The sequence below is a fragment of the Pituophis catenifer genome, unplaced genomic scaffold (assembly GCF_029215685.1).
Source record: "Pituophis catenifer annectens isolate HBS135680 unplaced genomic scaffold, rPitCat1.0.hap2 SCAF_3, whole genome shotgun sequence".
Classification (NCBI taxonomy): domain Eukaryota; kingdom Metazoa; phylum Chordata; class Lepidosauria; order Squamata; family Colubridae; genus Pituophis; species Pituophis catenifer.
The window spans coordinates 177579239-177598894 of NW_027256883.1; the positions used below are offsets into that span (position 1 = coordinate 177579239).

The 19656-nt window shown below is 38.5% G+C and overlaps 1 protein-coding gene across 1 annotated transcript in view; it reads right to left on the bottom strand.

Moving 5' to 3' along the window:
• Positions 1–19656, bottom strand: part of PTPN22 (protein tyrosine phosphatase non-receptor type 22) — a 42619-nt gene that overhangs the window by 19068 nt on the left and 3895 nt on the right. The window contains exons 3-7 of the mRNA XM_070939848.1: positions 8569–8677; positions 6808–6884; positions 4773–4868; positions 589–627; positions 30–101 (exon numbers count right to left, since the gene is read on the bottom strand). Of these exons, the coding sequence (XP_070795949.1) occupies positions 30–101; positions 589–627; positions 4773–4868; positions 6808–6884; positions 8569–8677 (393 nt within the window). The remainder of the gene's footprint in view (positions 1–29; positions 102–588; positions 628–4772; positions 4869–6807; positions 6885–8568; positions 8678–19656) is intronic.

Sequence of the window (19656 nt, forward strand, 5' to 3'; positions counted from 1 at the left end):
TGAATTCCAATGGAAAACAACATACTTACACAGATAATGAAGAAAGGGCCTAACTGCAATGGGGATTCATCCACATCAACCCAGTAACGTTCACATTTTTTCTGTTGGGAAGATAAACAAGAGACTCTAGCCATCTGTTCTCTGATATTCACCCAAGTCCACAATTGGTTTTTCTTTTTAGGAAAAACAGATCTGTCTGATGTTGCTGTTCAGAGGTGAGGTGAAAAGACCTTGGGAATGCCTATTGCAGAATAAGGTTGTATCTATAGCTGTAGTCTTGGCAGATTTTATTCTACTTTCTCTTTTATTCTCGTAAAAGAAAACCTGTGCCATGTGCTGAACAGACGTGAGGAAAGTTTTCAGATGGATCATGCAATAAATGTGATCGTAAAAAGACTCAAGGTTAGCTTCATCTACACAAAGAAAGTGTCAGTTGTGGAAATGCAGTACATACACTCTGCAATTCATTATAGGGACTGAATGTAAGAAATGCCATGTGGAATGAGGTCTGGGAGAGGAGCCAGCTCAGACATTACTGAACCAAAATTTTCCATGCTGTGGTATGTTACCTTTTGATGTAATACCTACCTTTCCCATTTCAAATTCCATGCAAGCCATGACAATGATCTGGAGAGATTAAAAAGAAGTATCTGAATGTTATTGGGAAACTGACACGTACAAAAGCATGCTGTTGTTTAAAAAGTTCCAAACAAGATCATTTTAAGATGCAGCTGAAAGCAGCATACGATTTGATATATAGCAAAAGAAGCACAAAACGTTATTTCCAATACTGTGGTTCAAAAGCTGCCATTGTATTCAAGTATCCCTTGAAGAAAATAGGCAGTAGATATATCCCTTGAAGAAAATAGGCAGTAGATATATAACCACCGACCAGGTGGTTCCACCCCAGGCGCCTGATGGACCCTGATAGGTTCCAGATGGAGCTTGGGCCATTTCCTGAGATTCTGGCTCATGACTCGGCTGAGGACCTGGTGGCTGCCTGGGATAGCGCGGCTGCCGGGGCCTTGGACCGAGTCGTGCCTTTGCGGCCTCTGACCCGGCACCGAACTCACCTGGCTCCTTGGTTCTCCGAGGAGCTTAGGGAGATGAAGCGCCGGAAAAGACGCCTGGAGAGTAGTTGGAGGACCAGCCGCTCCGAATCTGACCGAACACTGGTGAGGTCTCATATTAAGACCTACCTAGTGGCGATAAAAGCGGCGAAAACTAGCTATTTTGCCGCTCTTATCGCGTCATCAGATAATCGCCCGGCCGCCCTGTTTAGGGTGACCCGCTCCCTCCTCATCTGGAAGTGCGGGATGACCCCTTGCAGGGTCGAGCTGAGGATTTTGTGCAGTATCTGTATGACAAAATCGCTCAGATTCGGGAAGGGCTGGCCTCCGACTGGGTATGTCCGGACGGGATGACTGAGGCAGGTCTTGAGAGCGTTATCTGGGGGGAGTTCGATCCTGTGGCTCCCGAGGACATGGACAGGGTCCTGGGACGGCTGAACGCGACCACATGTTTATTGGACCCGTGTCCCTCCTGGTTGGTACTGGCTTCCCGGGAGGTGACACAAGGCTGGCTTCAGAAGATTGTTAACGCTTCTTTGAGTGAGGGGGTCCTGCCGGCCGCTTTGAAAGAAGCAGTTGTGAGGCCCCTCCTCAAGAAGCCCTCTCTGGATCCGGCTGTTTTGGCTAACTATCGTCCAGTCTCCAACCTTCGCTTCGTTGCGAAGGTTGTTGAGAGTGTGGTGGCGCAACAGCTTCCCCGGTACCTGGATGAAGCTGTCTATCTGGACCCGCTCCAGTCCGGCTTCCGGCCTGGGCACAGCACGGAAACGGCATTGGTCGCATTGGTGGATGATCTCTGGAGAGCCCGGGATAGGGGTTGCTCCTCTATCCTGGTCCTGTTAGACCTCTCAGCGGCTTTTGATACCATTGACCATGGTATTATGTTGCACCGGTTGGCAGGGTTGGGGGTGGGAGGCACCGTTCTGTGGTGGTTCTCCTCCTACCTCTCTGACCGGTCGCAATCTGTGTTGACAGGGGGGCAGCGGTCGACCCCGAGGCACCTTGCTTGTGGGGTGCCACAAGGGTCGGTCCTCTCGCCCCTTCTGTTCAACATTTATGTAAAGCCGCTGGGTGAGATCATCCGTGGCTTCGGGGTGGAGTTCCATCAGTACGCTGATGACATCCAGCTGTACATCTCCACCCCAGGCCACCCCAATGATGCCCTTGAAGTGATGTCCCAGTGCCTGGAGGCCGTGCAGGCCTGGATGGGGAGAAACAGGCTCCGACTCAACCCCTCCAAGACCGAGTGGCTGTGGCTTCCGGCGTCCCGATATAGCCAGCTGATGCCATCGCTGGCTATTGGGGGTGAATCACTCGCCCCCACGGAGAGGGCTCGTAACTTGGGCGTCCTCCTGGACGCACGGCTGTCTTTAGAAGATCATTTGGCGGCCGTGGCCAGGGGGGCTTTCTATCAGGTTCGCCTGATACGCCAGTTGCGCCCCTTTCTAGATCGGGACTCCCTACGCACAGTCACTCAGGCACTCGTCACTTCCCGCCTGGACTACTGCAATGCTCTCTACATGGGGCTCCCCCTGGGGTGCACCCGGAGGCTCCAGCTGGTCCAGAACGCGGCTGCGCGGGGGATTATGGGGGCGACGAGGCGCTCCCATGTGACACCTCTCCTGCGCGAGCTGCACTGGCTCCCGGTGGTCTTCCGGGTGCGCTTCAAGGTGTTGGTGACCACCTTTAAAGCGCTCCATGGCTTAGGGCCGGGGTACTTATGAGACCGCCTTCTGCCACCAATAGCCTCCCACCGGCCAGTACGCTCACACAGAGTGGGCCTCCTCAGGGTGCCATCCGCCAGACAATGTCAGCTGGCGATCCCCAGGGGGAGAGCCTTCTCTGTGGTGGCGCCCACCCTCTGGAACAACCTCCCCCCAGAGTTACGTACAATAACAGACCTCCGGATTTTTCGTCGGGCCCTGAAAACCCATTTATTTCAACTAGCTGGGCTGTCTTGAGTCAAATTTTAAATTGATTTTAAATTGGAAAAGTTTTAATTACGGCCAAGATATTAATTATTTTAATCAGTTTTTAGATTTTGTATGTTTTGTATGTATGTCTTGTTTTACTTTGGCTGTTCACCACCCTGAGTCCTATATTGGAGAAGGGCGGTATAGAAATTTAAACAAATAAATAAATAAATAATAAATAAGTAGGTAGCTATATTATAAATGAAGAAAGAGAGTCCTTTTTCTTTATATATATTTGGAAATAAAACAAAATAAAAAGTTCAACATATTTACTTAGTTTCCCTAAGTCACTTATCATTTTTTAATTTGGAGATTTTGAAGAATTTAGAGCTGAAGTATTTTAACTCCACAATTTTACTGTAAAACATTTTAGATTGTTGATTCCAGCCTCCTTTCATTGCTGACAATCATCCATTATATATTGTCCATATATGTTACAGCCTGGAAGAAGAATAACTGCAGAATATAAACATTCCAAGAACAATATACTGTATATAAAAAAGTTCACTCCCCTACTGTGTCTATCCATGAATGCAATTAAGAAATGAAATATCCATGGTAGCCAAGCTAGAATACAAATAATTGGAACACGGGCAACCAATCTTATCAGACAGCGATTACTATCAGATTCTCAGGTTCAGATATGAAATGATTTTGCAATCAGATATTAGACTCTGCTGTTAAACTGGTTTAATGTCTTCTGTAGATACCATTATTTCATTAAAAGGAGGTCATGCTGAATTAGGCCAACAGTGACAACCACAGAATGGTAAACAACTTGGACGTCATCCTTTGCTTTCTGAATGCAAATGCAAAGCCTCCCCTGAGAAGGAGTTTTTCTTAAAAATACCTTAATTATTTATTATATGAGGCGTGATACAAATAATCTGACAATAAAACTGGATACAGATTCAGACAAATATGTTATTTGTCCTCCTACTTATGACTATATGACTGTAACCTTGTTGCTTGTATCCTTACAATTTACCTTATTTTTTGGAGTATAAGACGCACTGGAGTATAAGACACACCTACCTTTTTTGGTGAGGAAAAGAAGAAAAAGAAATCTCCCTCTGCCTCTGAGCAATTGCAGCAAAGAGCAAACAGCCTGCTTTACTTTCATTTTTGTTTTCAGCATACCTTGATTAGTACAAGAAGAAAAAAAAATCTGCTCCAGCAATTTTCTTCCTTGCAGCAAGCAGCAGACGCCTGCGCAAAACAGCTGAGAATAAAACAGCTGAGAGTTGGGAGGCCAATCCAATCAACTTGTGCTAATTAGGCTGTGCTGAAGCTGAAAGGAGCTGTTTTTTCTTGCTATTTGCTGCAAGGAGGTAACTACTGGGAGGCAGAGGCCAAAGAGTGGGGGCTAGTGGGTGGGCGGGGCTATATTCGGTGTATAAGACACACCTAAATTTTCACCCCTTTTTAGGGGGGGGGAAGGTGCGTCTTATATTCCGAAAAATACAGTATATTGACTGTTTCCTAATATGATTTGATTGCTTATTTGTACTCTACGACTATCATTAAGTGTTGTACCTTATGATTCTTGATGAATGTATCTTTTCTTTTATGTACACTGAGAGCATATGCACCAAAGAAAATTCCTTGTGTGTCCAATCACACTTGGCCAATAAAGAATTCTATTCTGTTCTGTTCTGTTCTGTCTATTCTATTCTATTCTTTTAAAATTGAACAAACAATTAACAGATAGCATTGATCTACCTCTTACCAAGATTTTATATTCCCAAATCATCCTCCAGAAATCTACAACAGTTGTAGAAAGTGGACCCTGGGTAGCAATGTAGGTTCTTGGCTCATATACGCCCTAAAAAAAATGTAACATAGGCTTATGTAAATGCATTAAAAAGCATTCAAATCTAATCCACTTTAGAATTTTACAATATTATTGTGTTTTAAAATGAGCTGCCACACTAACTTTTTGAAGAACATTTAATGTAGGAAATTGAGTTAAATGAAAAAATAACCTGTGAAAGTATTTTTCCAAGTGGTATCACTTTAATAACAACCATCACCATTACAGTAATGGCTTCAGTTCTGTTACAGTTTTCATCATCTTCAGATGGGTATGTGATAGAGGTTCTGGTGCAAGATATCAACCAGACATTATAGCCAATGAGGAAAAGCTATGCTATAAAGCAGAATCCAACACAGACAATCTAAAATTTAGAAAATTTTAGGACTTGGATGCAGAAATTGTGTTATCCCATACTTTCCACTTCAGATTATATGTCCACATCTTCTCTATCCAAGCCGCAGCAGCAATTATAACTTGATTATAGTTACTAAGGAAAGCAAATTTTCCAACAGGCTAATTTTCACATTAGCAAGAACCTTTTAAATGAAGCAAAAGAATAGGGGCAGTGGGGTTTTACTGATACCACTTTATTACAACCATTCTGATTTTATTTCTTTATTTTGCTAAGAATCCAAAAAATACAAACAGTAGGTTTTGGAAATATGACTGGCAAGCAAGATGTCTAGTAATTTATTTAATTCTTCTTTTGTATGAAGTAGGGGATGGAGAGTTGTTGTTTTATTCCATACATTGCAGTAACTTTGAGACAATCATTGATTGAATGGCATTTTTTGTATTCTAGCCTTGATTAGCTAGAAGGAGAACACTGATCCCTATGTATTATTAGCATTTGGAAATCAGAAAAGTTAATGTGGGCTACAGGATGGCTTTAGCTGACAGTCGATACACTACAGAAATGTCTACTTATTGTGGCCCGTCAGCGGCCTGTGCAGATTGTAGCTGATTCCGACAATGAGGAGGCTGGTGTGGTGCTGTATCAGCAGCCTGTGCAGTCGGACAGTAAGGAGGCTGTAGAAGATGTGGTGTCAGAGGCAGGGATTCAGCCAGGGCCTTCAGAAACTCCAGAAGCTCCTTTAAGTGAAGAGGATGAAGAGGAGGAGTCTCTTCTCAATGCACGGGTGTGCAGAGCTGCCAAAAGGCAGGAGTGGCTCCTCAGGAGGAGATCTCTTCGAGAGTAAGGCTTGGGGCTAATTGGCCACTCCCTTAGCCTATTTAAGAAGGAATGCCGCTTGCAACAAGCTGTAGAGAACAACTTTTGTTCACTCTCCTTCGTGTCTGCAAAATTGCTTCTGGGCTTTCTGCCAACTCTAGTAAGACTGTGATTACCTTATCTTAGAATTCTGGTAGGCTGTTAAGACAATTCATTAACAGCCTTTGAATGATAAAGACTAAGTTATTTGAGTAAAATAAGCTTTGTATAGAGTTTGTGTGTGCTGCGTTCTTTGGGGTCCGTAGCTGGGCAGAACACTGCTGGAGATTAAGGAGAACATCTCTACTCTGTCATGATGTTCATGATCTCAGCCTAATAAGGATAACAGGCAGTGCTGTTTGCTACCGGTTTGCTGGCTGTGCATGCATGCCGTGCGCCAAAAGGAGGCTTGGGAAGGTAAGTAGAACAGCGAGGGGGAGGATCAGCTGTGTTGCACGGTTTAGGTTCGCTAGAAAGCAGGAAATCCTGCTTTCTAGCAAAACTAAACCATGCGGCACAGCTGATCGTCAGATCGTAGCTTTTTTTTAACTACTGGTTCAGGCGAACCGGAGCAAACCAGTAGCATGTCACCCCTGGTAACAGGATTGTCACAATGATAAAATGCATGAATCCATACTGCCTAGAAGAAAAATAAAATACAAATGCAATCACAAAATAACAATATATTAAAATCTTGTGCTAATGGGAACAGAATCTCAAAATGCTTGTTCTTTGTACCTTGATAAAATTTGCATTGATGTAATCAGAATCTTTATCTGATGTGATAAAAGAGAGCTTCACTCTGGTATGGTCATCTGAGGGAGGAGAAAGGACAAAAGAAACAACTGTTTGCTGCCTTATGTAAAAAAAAGAATCTATTACATAGAAGAATAAAGTTGCCTTTGTCCAGCACAAATTCAATTGTACAAGCATTTCAAATATATTTATTGAAGATATATAATTAACTCATTTAGAAAATTAAAAGAAGCTCCCAATCATATTTTCTAGCTGGGCCACAATTCAAGAAGCAATCTATCCAGTAGTACTACTTATACACTAAAAGAACCTGCAGTAACATTGGCCAAACATTTCAATTTCTTCTTTTTTGTGTATTAGCAAAATGTTCCGCTTTTGGCTTCTTTAATGCTATTACTTCCCCAATAAAATTGAATGTGAAAATAAATCTTGTTTATAGATGAAATGTATCCTACATATCCTGGTTCCAAATATCTGCATGGACGGAAGATAAATCTTGCATTCTGCAGCTATGGCCTATAGAAAATGGAAAGGCAATCATTTTTAAATTTTAATTAAAAGGGAAATAGCAGTGACACAATGATGCCATTGGAGGGACCATGGCTGTATTATTAGGTCTCCGTTCAAAACCTGTGGAGGTATTGTTGACAATTAAGAAAATAAATGCATAAAAATAATCCCTAAATACTGAAAAGTCACACAGCTAAAAATATCAGTTTAATTTTAAATGTTAATCATATAAATTGGGATGGCTAATGCAAAAACGGAAGTGGAGACCTTGGGTCAGTACAATAGCAGTATATATTGCCTATTTCCTTAAAGTTCAGAGCAGACTATGTGGAAGATGTATGAGGAAGTAGGAGGAGTTTTTGATTACAAATTTTAAAAGGGGATTCATGATTTATGACGCATGAGAACAGTGTCTCAGAGTTCTGTGTGGAAGACGTTGTTCTGGGAAATATAAAAAATCATTTAGCAGTGGCACGGATATCATGGTGTGAATGTGGTCCATACTGTGCTTATCGTGCAACTGATAGGTATGCAGGGAATGTCCAAGTTAGGAGAATACACATAGATTGCCTTGGAACCAGGAATATGTTCAGCTCATAGAAAGAACACTTTCTATTCTGGCTTACCGCAAGTAATCTATCCAATTGGGTGCAATTCTCATTTCCTGTGCTTCCTTGTTTATTTTCTTTTATTAAAATCATATCCAGCCCTTCATTTAAATCAAGGTGGCATACATAATACCCCCTCCGAATTTTGCCTCACAACTCTGTGAGAAATTTGGACTGAAAGAGAGAGTTGTTGGCCTAAATTAATCTGTCAATAAATTTCTATGGCTAAGAATGCACTAAAATCTGACCATCCCAACTCCTAGTCCTATACCAGAACTACTGCCTCATGATGAAGTATTATCTAGATAATTTTAGCAAGGAAAGTGGGGGAAATATTCCTTCTATGGATTGCTTTAATTTAGGATCCAATCTATTCACATTATATTATAGGTTACCAAGAAGTAATAGTACCCACAGGAGGGACTTCAAAGTGGCATGATGGCAGATACACTACAAACAAGTACAAAAAGGGTGAAATTTGCATTGCAATGCCATATCCATCACCTGGCCTGTAATGACTACCATCATCCTTGCATGATTTCATGCTCCAAATGCACACGAACCCATTTATATATAAACTGGAACAATAAAGGCAGCATAAAAATTGTGTTAATTTGTAGCTTACATGGTAAGATGTCTTTATAACGATTTTTGCTGCTATTTTCAGGTCTCTCAGACACAGTTGTTGGGTAAATTTTCTCTGCTCTATAGGTCGCTGATTGCCGCTTCAGTTTCTGTGGTTAAATCATAAAGAGTAATTATAGAAAACCTGACAACAATATTACAGACCTACATTTCTCATTACTTCCTGACTGGCCTCTCTTGAGGTAACCACAGTAAGAACTAAACAGCCCTCATCGTTTTGCTGGGGGGCTCTTTATCAGAATGGAAATTTTATGTGCTGATCAAGTATCCTACATAGATCAGACAAATGCATTTTTGATGTGGCTTCCTAGACGAATACGCATTAGTTGCATAGGTGTGATGTGGTGGAATAACATTTAGCTCAGGTACACTGGAAAATGTGAAAATCTTTCCTCTACACAATTGTGACTAAATGCCACTCAACATAGCATTTTTCAGCATGTACAATTAAATATATAGTAATGGCTATAGTGGCTGAAAATTCTGGAAATTGGCACCCAACACATGGAAAGTGTCAAGTTGCCAGAACTGGACTAGTCCTGGTCTAGTAGGCACTATGTTTAATAGGGGAAATACTTTTCCGAATAATTCAGACATTATTTTCACTGCATGAATCCTTACAGCTAATTTTAATGGGATACTTTCCAATAATAAAATAAAATTTAAGAGCAGCTTTACAATTTATAATGAATAACTGAAATGCAGTTGAACTGCATTTCCTATAAAAGCAACATGTAGAAAAGAGATGTACTCATTTCAGGTAACAAACAGATAAACTTTCCCAAGCCATTTCTGCTTGTTTATTATCTTTATTGTAAGTTAAAGGTTATAATATATCTGAGTCCCAGCACTAGATGACAACAAAGACAAAGAAAACTAGATCTCTTACTGCCATCTATAGGGCAACCTGGATTTTGCAGATCTAGTAGCCCAACCATGGGATTCTTCCAATTGATTCCACATATAATTTCAAGTGTTCTTTGGATTTTGGATTTTTAAAGAAGGAATGAAATCATAATCCTGATCTTATAAACATATGTAATATATTGTCTTTTTACAACCTCAACATTTCTCTTTACAGAATGAAAAATATTTGTATGGACCTTCGTTCTCAAGATTTATTTCTAATTTCAAACCGTATACATTTTTCCCATCAAAAGAAGTTACAGTGCTTCCACGATCTTAACTGTGCTTTAGCAATAATTATATGTTATCTCACTTCTGTATCTTTTTGTTACATTTTGCTTTACAATAATTGCTTTGTTCCCTTTCAACCCCTTGCTCTTAACTTCCTGAATTTTCATCACTGACAATTACTTCTCAAAATATTATAAAAGCAATTTGTTGATTTGGCTCTTTCCCATTAATTAAAATAAGAATGACAGTTCCTGAGTATACATAGTACCCAAAGGCAATCAAACCAATTGAAGTCAAATCAATGAAATTTGGTGGAAAACCATTGATAAATGGAGGTATGAATTCATACAGATTTTAACTGTAAGCAAACAGCAAATTGTAGAAAATACTTAAGATACCTTAAAAAATACACTTCAAACATTTGTCCCAAGAAATCCTGGTCTTGTCTGTATATATAATAAATATATCATGTCTTCAGCTAGTTAGAGACACACAGAAAATACAGCATGTGGTTTCCGAAAGATTGTCTTCCCTACACAACTATCCCTAGGCCTAGCATGTCATATAGTCATATAGATCCTTATATAATTTTAATTACTGGGTTTTTTCTTTTTTTCATTTTACTGTTATTTGATTATGATTGTTTCTTTGATGTTTTAATGGATTGGGAACTACTCAGTAAACAGATTATTACTACTTTTTAAAAATTTGTTTGCCGCCCATCTCATTTCAAAGCAACAAAGGTACTCATACATAAATGGAATTAAGAAAAAGAACAAGAAAGACTGCCAGATTCACAATTTCAGATTAATGAATCAGTGGGGGTGATCACAGTTCAATTCAGTTCTTGCTCCTGCATTTATATCCAAAGATGTATGTAGGTCAGATCGGTCAGGAACTGAAGAACTGAATATCACATTTTTCTCTAGACAAGACAAGTTGAGACCGATAGATGTAATGAGGAGCTCAAAGGGAGAAAATAGAAAGCCGGATGAGTCAAAAGTTTATTCAGAGATAGCTTTGCTCAATCTGATGGGAAGCACTGATTCAGAAATCTGGAAAAGTCTCAAAGATTATTTAGCCCAATTCCTTAAGTGAGACGAAAGCCTTTAAACACAAACATTCCTAATAGATTAGCCTATGCTTCTTTCAAATGAGTCTCATCATGAAATTATGCTTGTAGCAAGAAGCTAGAGACACCCAAGCTTAGTACTTTTAATAAATACAGAGGTGCACCATTTCATTATTTTCTGCAGCTAATTATTGCAGCAACCCTAGATAGAATAATAACAATCTAACAGTATTTCTGCTGAGTTTGGAACCAGGAACATTCTGCATACACACAGTGTGTTCTAACTTTTGTGGCACTGAAATAATTGTGTAACCAAACCATTAAAAACCTTCTTGAAAATGACCTTTGAAAATGCTAGAAAGAAATTTGACAGGAGGATGGTGTGCCTTCAAATATGTGCCTTTTCAAGCTTTACCTTAATTTTATATACATATAGAATTTTGTGTGTGTATATACACAGACAAACCTATAAACATACAAGTATATACTGTACATATAAAGTATATGTGCATGCACATGCACTGAATGAATGCACATGCACCCACTCCCAAGAAGGAAAGTAATTGGCTATTAGTTTCCCAGAGCAGAAAGAAAAAAGGACACAGCAGCAGAAGAATTGCTCAAGGAGAGATGTTCATAGGTGAAGTCTGAAGTGAATCCTTTTCAATCTGGACAGGGATTTCTTAAACTGGCTCAGATTTAAACTGACACCATCACAGGATAGGGGCAGCTTAAAAGTGCAGAATAGATACAGCCTAAGATGGGTTATTGGACTTCAGTTTTTAGATAGGGTTGCCAGGTCTGCTTCCAAAAAATAGCGGACAAGCGGGGGGTGGGGGGTGGTTAAGTAGTAAAAAAATTAAAAAAAATTACAATTAAATTATATATTTTCTTACAAACATTTTAACACGCCATTTTAGGTCAGTCGACACAAGCTACAAATACATTTTAAAAATGTGAACTGTACATAATTTTATAATATATTTTTATTTTAATCTCATCATTAATTTTTTCGGAGAATCGAGTTCATTGGATATTCGATCTTTGTCTCATTCTAACTTATGAAAAAAAAGACAAAACACAATTCTCCTATCCTTATTCTCTTAGACTGTACAGCTTTAGCTTACGTACCATTTCATCATAAAGCTTTTGAATAAAAAAAAGTCCACTATTTTGTGAAAAAAAATAGTGAACATAATGTGAAAAAAGCGGACTGTCCGCTCAAATAGTGGACACCTGGCAACCCTAGTCAAACATTCCATTTTTTTAGTTAGAAGGGTCTACTTATATATGTTTGTAATTGTTGCAATATTTTCAGGATCAGACTCAATAATGATAATAAGAGTTAGAGGTTTAAATATATTTCTCTTTAATTATAACAGGCATTCTATATTCACTGAATATTCACAGATAGAAGCAAGGAAAATGGTGAAGGTGGCTCCTTATATATACAAGGGGTGGAGCCAAGAATGGGAGTGGTGAATTATGAATACATTAGGAACCAAAGAATAAGTTAACCCCCGATGTCCCATATATACATTATTTACACATTAGGGAATAAGGCATTTACATCTCACAAATCCCCCTCTAAATGCCGGTTCGCTATACAACACCAATTACATTCAGATTCAGGACAATATAAGACATATAATTTTGATGTTAAATATTTGTGCTGTTTAGAAGGTAAAGGCTTCGTCAATATGTCAGCTAATTGTTCAGAGGTATCACGATGCACTGCTTTGATAAATCCATCTTGAGACAATTGTCTCACATGCTTAAATTTTATATCTATATGCCTAGACCTTTGTCCAATGGCATCGGATCTGGATATTTCAATGGCTGCTTTATTATCTTCATGCATAACAAAAGGTAAAGCAGGTTTTTTCCAAACATCTGAAATCAAATCATTAAACCATACAAGGTTATTTGCAGCTTTGGACAAACAAACATATTCCGCTTCTGTGGTCGAAGTGGCTACCAGTTCTTGTTTACCAGTGTACCAGTAAACTGGACAGTCATTTAATAGAAAAATATAACCAGAAGTGCTCTTTCTGCATGATATATCTCCAGCCCAATCCGCATCTGCGTAACATGTAAGTTTTGGTTCTTTATCATTACTAGGTTCTAATACTAAGCAAAAGTCTAATGTACTTTTCAGATATCTTAGAATTCTTTTGACTGCTTCCCAATGATACATTGTTGGTTTGCTAACATATCTTGACAATAAGTTGAGTGGTAATGCAATATCTGGCCTGGTCCAATTAGATATATAAAGAAGTGAACCTATGACTGATCTATAAAATGTATTATCCTTGAATTCAGGGGAAGATTCATCAGTGTTTCTAAGGAAATCAGTTTGCATAGGAGTGTCACAGGGTTTGGCATTGTTTAAATTGCATTTGTTCAGAAGTTCAATGATTTTATCTTTCTGAGTAAGTTTGAATCCCCTTCTAGTTTTGTTAATTTGTACACCAAGGTATTTGTTTACTTTACCTAGAGATTTCAACGAGAAATGTTCGTTTAGCTTATTTACAAAGGTTTCTCTTCTCTCCTTGTGTTTTCCTATATATAAAATATCATCTACATAAATTAATACAAATTCAATATGATCATCACTCTTTTTTACAAAGAAACAGTTATCAGCAGTGGTAGCGTTGAAATCCATGGTCTTAAGTACTTTTACCAAGCAATCGTACCATCTTTTGCCAGATTGCTTTAATCCGTATAGACTCTTGTTCAATAGCCAAATTTCATTCTTATTAGTGTATTGACTGTGTGGTGCTCTTACATATATTTCCTTATCTAGTTTTGCGTGTAAATACGCAGTCTGTATGTCATATTGAAATACATCAAGATTGAGTGCAGATGCCACTACTAGAGCTGTTTTAACACTCTCTGTTCTCACTGTGGGGGAGTATGTGTTAGTGTAGTCCTCCGGATATTTTTGTGCATAACCTTGTGCAACCAATCTAGCTTTGTATAGAGTATTGCCTCCTTCTAGATTCTTAATTTTATAAATCCACCTGGTACCTATAATCGTTTTATCTTTAGGTGCAATCGCAGGTGTAAACACATTTAATCCTTGCAAACTTTCCATCTCTTTTTTCATAGCTAGTTCACATTTTTCTTTTTCTTCACGAGGGAGTTTTAATACTTCCTCATATGTATTAGGTGTCATTTGTTCACCATCCATATGCATTATGTAATCTCTGTATTTATTTGGTACTTGATTTCTATTGTTTCTAATAGCTCTTTCGGGTTTGCTATGGTTATCATGCAAATATCTTGCTTCCTTTTTTGTTAATGTGTCTGTCTTTATTTTGTGCTGACTATTTGTCCAAGTTTTGGTTTTGTTTTTATTTTTGTTGATATTTTGATTTTCTATTGTCCCTTCCTCACAAGATTTTGTATCTTTGCATTTATTTGGAAATATTTCATTAAGATGTAATTTAGACCAATTGGCCTGTTCATGGAACACAGCTGTTCTGGAGACTATAAATTTGTTATTATTATCAATGAATCTGTACCCTTTGGTGCCAGTTTCATATCCCATAAATCTTAATCTTCTGGATACGTTTTCTCCCTTTCTTCTCAACTGCTTAGGTATGTGTATGTCTGCAGTGACTCCAAATATGTGCATGTGTGCTAATTTGGGTTTCCTATTATACATCACCTCATATGGTGTTTTATTCACAATACTGGACCAGGTTCTATTTTGAGTGTAATTTGAATAATGTAAGGCCTCTGACCAAAATTGTTTGCCTAAACCAGCATCCTCTAATGTGCACCTAATCATGGTTTGTAGTGTGGAATTCTTTCTCTCTGCAATCCCGTTTTGGAACGCAGAAAATGGACTAGACGTGAAATGTAGCATTCCTCTATCCTTTAACCATTGGGAGAATTCTTTAGACATGAATTCACATCCCCTATCTGTCATAATTTGTTTTATTCTGATATTATGTTGTGTTTCTATGCGTTTGTAGAATTCCTTAAATTTCTGAAAGGTTTCATCCTTGTGTTTTAATGTGTAAACAAAACCATAGCGACTGTAATCGTCTACTATTGTTAGGAAGTAACGTTTTCTATAAGTGATTGATGGAGTTAATGGACCAACTAGGTCCATATGTACTAAGTCAAAAATTTTGTTAGTTGATCTGTTGGATTTTTTTGGTCTGGGACTAGTTTTTAGTTTAGTGGATTTACATACTGAGCATTCCAAATAATTTTCACAATTTTTTATTTTGACACCTTCTGCGTGTTCAGTCATTTTTTGTACTACAGGAAAACTTGCATGTCCTAACTTCCTATGCAAGATGTGAGCACACTCATCATGAATTGGTTTACCTATTCTTGGTTTCTTCTCATTGTGTGTATTTGCGTGATCATGAGATATTTTACATTCATCATTGTCACTGTTACTAACATTTTCATCATCTGCCTCAATACAATCTTCCATATTTGAATCAATGTTATGTAACCATCTTTCTTTTGTTATTAGATAGGGTAGGCCTCCTTTAATCATCACAGTGCCTACATTTGTTTTGTCCTTCTCTAAAGTTGCTTTCCCCTTTGAGAAAACTATATTGATGTCAGAATCTCTGCTTAGTTTTATGGCACTTAGTATGTTATGAGGTATTTCTGGAATTAACAATACCCCCTCTATTTTTCCTAGGCCAGGCAAGGTCACATTTCCTCTGCCTAATACTTGAACCTTTTCTTGATTAGCTACCTTTATTACAAATTTATCTTCTGTAAATGAAGACAATATATTTTTGTTATTAGTGGTGTGGTTGGTTGCCCCAGAATCAATAAGCCAATTATTGTTCTCATTTTGTTGTGTTTTAGTGCTGTCTTGTTTATTTAGTCCATTCAGTGAACCAGATTTTCTCTCTTTTGAATTTTCTCTACCCCCTCTACTATCTCTGTAATTTGGTGGGCTTCTATATTTATGTCTATCTGTGGAAGACTGTCTATAATTGTATTTGCTCCTATACTCTGACCTATGTCTCTCCTTTGAGATTTTGGGACAGTCTCTTCTATTGTGTTCCCTGGACCCACAATTATGGCATTTAAAAGCTTCATTGTATTTTTCCTGGAAAGCTACCTTCATAAAAGATTTGTGTTCTGTGTGATTGCTGGAACGATTTTTTCTTGAATTGTCTTCTGCTATCAATTTGTTAGATAGACTTTCTATGGATAAATATCCTAGATTGATGGTGTCTAAGTGTGACATAAAACTATCCCATGATGAATCAAGTGAATTGATAATAACACTTTTCATTGTTTGATCTGAAATCACTTCCCCCCTCAAATGCAGCTCAGCTCTTATTTTGTTTAGAGATATCAAATGCTCACTTATGGAAACCCCTGGTTTTACTCTGGAAGAAAAGAAATCCTTAGACATTCTTGTAGTGGTAGCTACACTATCGCTGAGAAACAGATTAAACATGCATTGAATTATTTCTGAAACAGTTAGGTTTGGTTTGATGCTATGATACATTGTAGGAGACACGCTAGATATTATTAAGAAAAATGCTCTATGATGTAAACAATCTATTTTTAAAGTCCAAGGTCTTCTTGGAGGACTAGTGATAAAGAATAGCAAATTTTCTTTCATAAAGACAACCTGGAGCTGTTGATACCATTCTTGCAAATTAATGCCATCAACTCTAAGTTTTGGGAAGTCACTGGGTAAGTTTCCCACATTATTTTGTTCATTACTTACAACCTGAGGTAGTCCGTGGTCTCGCAAGTGCAGGAAATTGCAAAACGGCATGGGGATGCTCGCAACGAGTCTGCGCGGTTCTCTGGCCAGTTCAAGTCTTTCCGGACCGTCTACGTAGTTTCGCACATGCGCGTTGCTCATTTCTTCTTTGGCGTCGTCGTGGAAGGTTCTCTCCATTGCAGCTCGCTCGCTCCGCTCCTCTTCAGACGAGTCGGTTTCTGGCTCGGTTTTAGGAGTTTTGATGGCGGCGACTGCTCTTTTCTTTCTTTTGTGTGCGTTGGTACTTGATCCGGTCTGCGGTGTAGGGCGGAATCGACATGGCTCTCTGGGCTCGGGCGTCGTCGCTCTCGAAGTCAGGATGGGAGCGTGCAGGTCTTGAGGTATCGGCTTGTTCTCTAGCTTCTTCGTTGTCGCTTTGGAAATTTTTAATTTTGGCCCAAATGCAGCAAAAAGCGTCTTCATTGCTGACTTTACTTGGGATTTCGTTAAGTTGTCTTCGCTTTCTGATTCTGGTTCTTCTGAAGAGTTTGAATCTTCCTTTTCGCTTTCGTTGTCTGATAACGTTTTTCGCGCCAGAAATTTTGAACTGAGCATTTTGATTGGCTCTGCTTCGCTCACTTTGGAGGCTTGTTGGAACCAAGATGGCTGCCATTCAAAATTTCGCGCGGGATCACATCTTTTCTTTTTCATAACGACTTTCTCTGTAGTCATATCACTCACAGTTTTTTGGTCTTTGGGTTTCTCTTTAGCAATGTTTTTCTCTCTCGCTGCTCCGCTGTTTTTCAGCATTTCTTGGAGATTCGCGATGAGACTTTCATCATTCTTCTGGCTTTTTAATAGTTTTAATATCTCTGACCTGAGTTCGTTATTTTCTATTTCGATTTCCTCCTGGTCATTATTTTCATTTATTAGTTCTTCTTCTTCAGTGGTGTATTCTTCGGATTCTCTCGAAATCGCGTTTGTGGATTCGTTGATTATTTCTTGTTCAGTTTCTATTTCTTTGCTGTAGGCCCTGGTGTTGGGCCTATCTTTCTTAGACATCTTTAAGTATTTATTGAGTCAATTAACCATCCTCTGCTACCAGCTTGTTGCAATATTTTCAGGATCAGACTCAATAATGATAATAAGAGTTAGAGGTTTAAATATATTTCTCTTTAATTATAACAGGCATTCTATATTCACTGAATATTCACAGATAGAAGCAAGGAAAATGGTGAAGGTGGCTCCTTATATATACAAGGGGTGGAGCCAAGAATGGGAGTGGTGAATTATGAATACATTAGGAACCAAAGAATAAGTTAACCCCCGATGTCCCATATATACATTATTTACACATTAGGGAATAAGGCATTTACATCTCACAGTAATTAAAGAAAGTTTGCTGATTTAAATCTTTCCAGTCGTATTGCAACCAGATCTTCAAGTTACACTGTTGTTCTAACTGACACTGCATTTATCACCTGGTTCTTTTGGTGTCATAAGCACTTACAACTTGATGTCGCCTAGAATAAATTTCTTTCTCTGAGATACAATTTTATATGGAGATAGAAATAACGTTTATGCAAGGAGGCAGAACAGAGGGAAGAATAGTTATTGGAGAGCATTTTAATGGACAAGGTCCAGTGTTACATCTTTAAAACCACTGCGGATATTTCTTTAGTCCACTGGCCCCACCCATCTTTTTACTAGCTCTAGTGGCAGTGAACCATAACTCAGTGCAGCTGGACAGGAAAGGATTTTGCATGTGGCCTTCTAAGCAAAATGTGAATGATTTTTTTTTTCCACAGCCAGTTTGTTGTTACTATTTTATTTTATGTATAGTTAATGAGCCATACATACATTTGCTTTAAGAAAAATAAGTGTTTTTATAGAGAGAAGTGGCTGAAGAAAATCCAGTCCCCCAATATGCAAGAATTAATTTTTTAAAAAATGGTTTGATGGATGCAGCTCGTAGCACAGACCTCCCCAACCAGATTGTCTTCCAACGTTGAACCCACGGTCAGCTTTAGGCCATGGCTAAGGAGGTGCTGGCCTAGAGTGCTGAATCATTCTAAAAATGCACATTGTTGTATTGAGAAGGTTGGCACCATTGAACAATGTGGTCCAGAGTGCCATATACCTTTGAGTTTAAACTGGTTGAAGCTCAACTCCCTGCCAGCCCAACTATTGCTTAGAATTCTGGATGACAAACATTCATAAATACAGAGGCTATTTCATGCTATAAAACATAATCCTAGCACAAACAAATCTTCTAAGATGCCCTCCTTAATGGACTTTCTGTGGCATGGAAGAAAATGGATGAGAATGAAAGGGGCGAATAAATGACAGATGATACCATAAAGGAGTGAACTTCACAATTAAATCCTATTTTGAAGCAGCAATAGACTATTAGAATATAAACCTGCATGCACATACTGTATCTAAACAAAATATTTTTTTCCAAATACTATACTGAATAAAATATATTAGGCTACACTTAAACAGAATGATTTGATCACCATCATTCAGCTTTCTCTGTGCTCAGGATGCCTGTCTTCTAGATTTACAAACAATGTATTTTTTGTTTTGTTTTTTTAATTTTAATCTCCCCGAGACAAAAGGATTCCACAGTACGTAGTACAAGTGCCACATAACAATTAATTAATGTCCAAAAATAGCACTTATTTCCTGTTTCAACTGCTGTTATAGCATAAAATAATGACGTTACAACTTGATGGGGAAACTGATTGCCTGAATATGTAGTATTTTCTAACTGCAACCATAAAAATGCTTCTCCCATATGATTTAGAAGATGGCTTATATAAATCTTCTCCCTGGTCAATCACAGCTACCTTAAATTCCCACCCAGCAAAGCCAGTATTGGCTCAAAATTCTAGGAATCACATCTGGATAAGTCAATTTTTGAGAAAACAAAGACACATAAAAGTGGCTGAAGGAAAAGGGGTTTTGGAAGATTATGGATATAGTGAGTGACAATAAGAATGCAGTTTAGAAAAGATATTTTGTGAAGTCAGTTCAGTAATAATTCTGTGTTATCTACTTCTATATATTAATAAGTTGGTATTTGAGGCACATTGCTATCATTAGCACTGCTCAGCAATGAGGTGGATACTATACTTAAGAGTATCAATCCT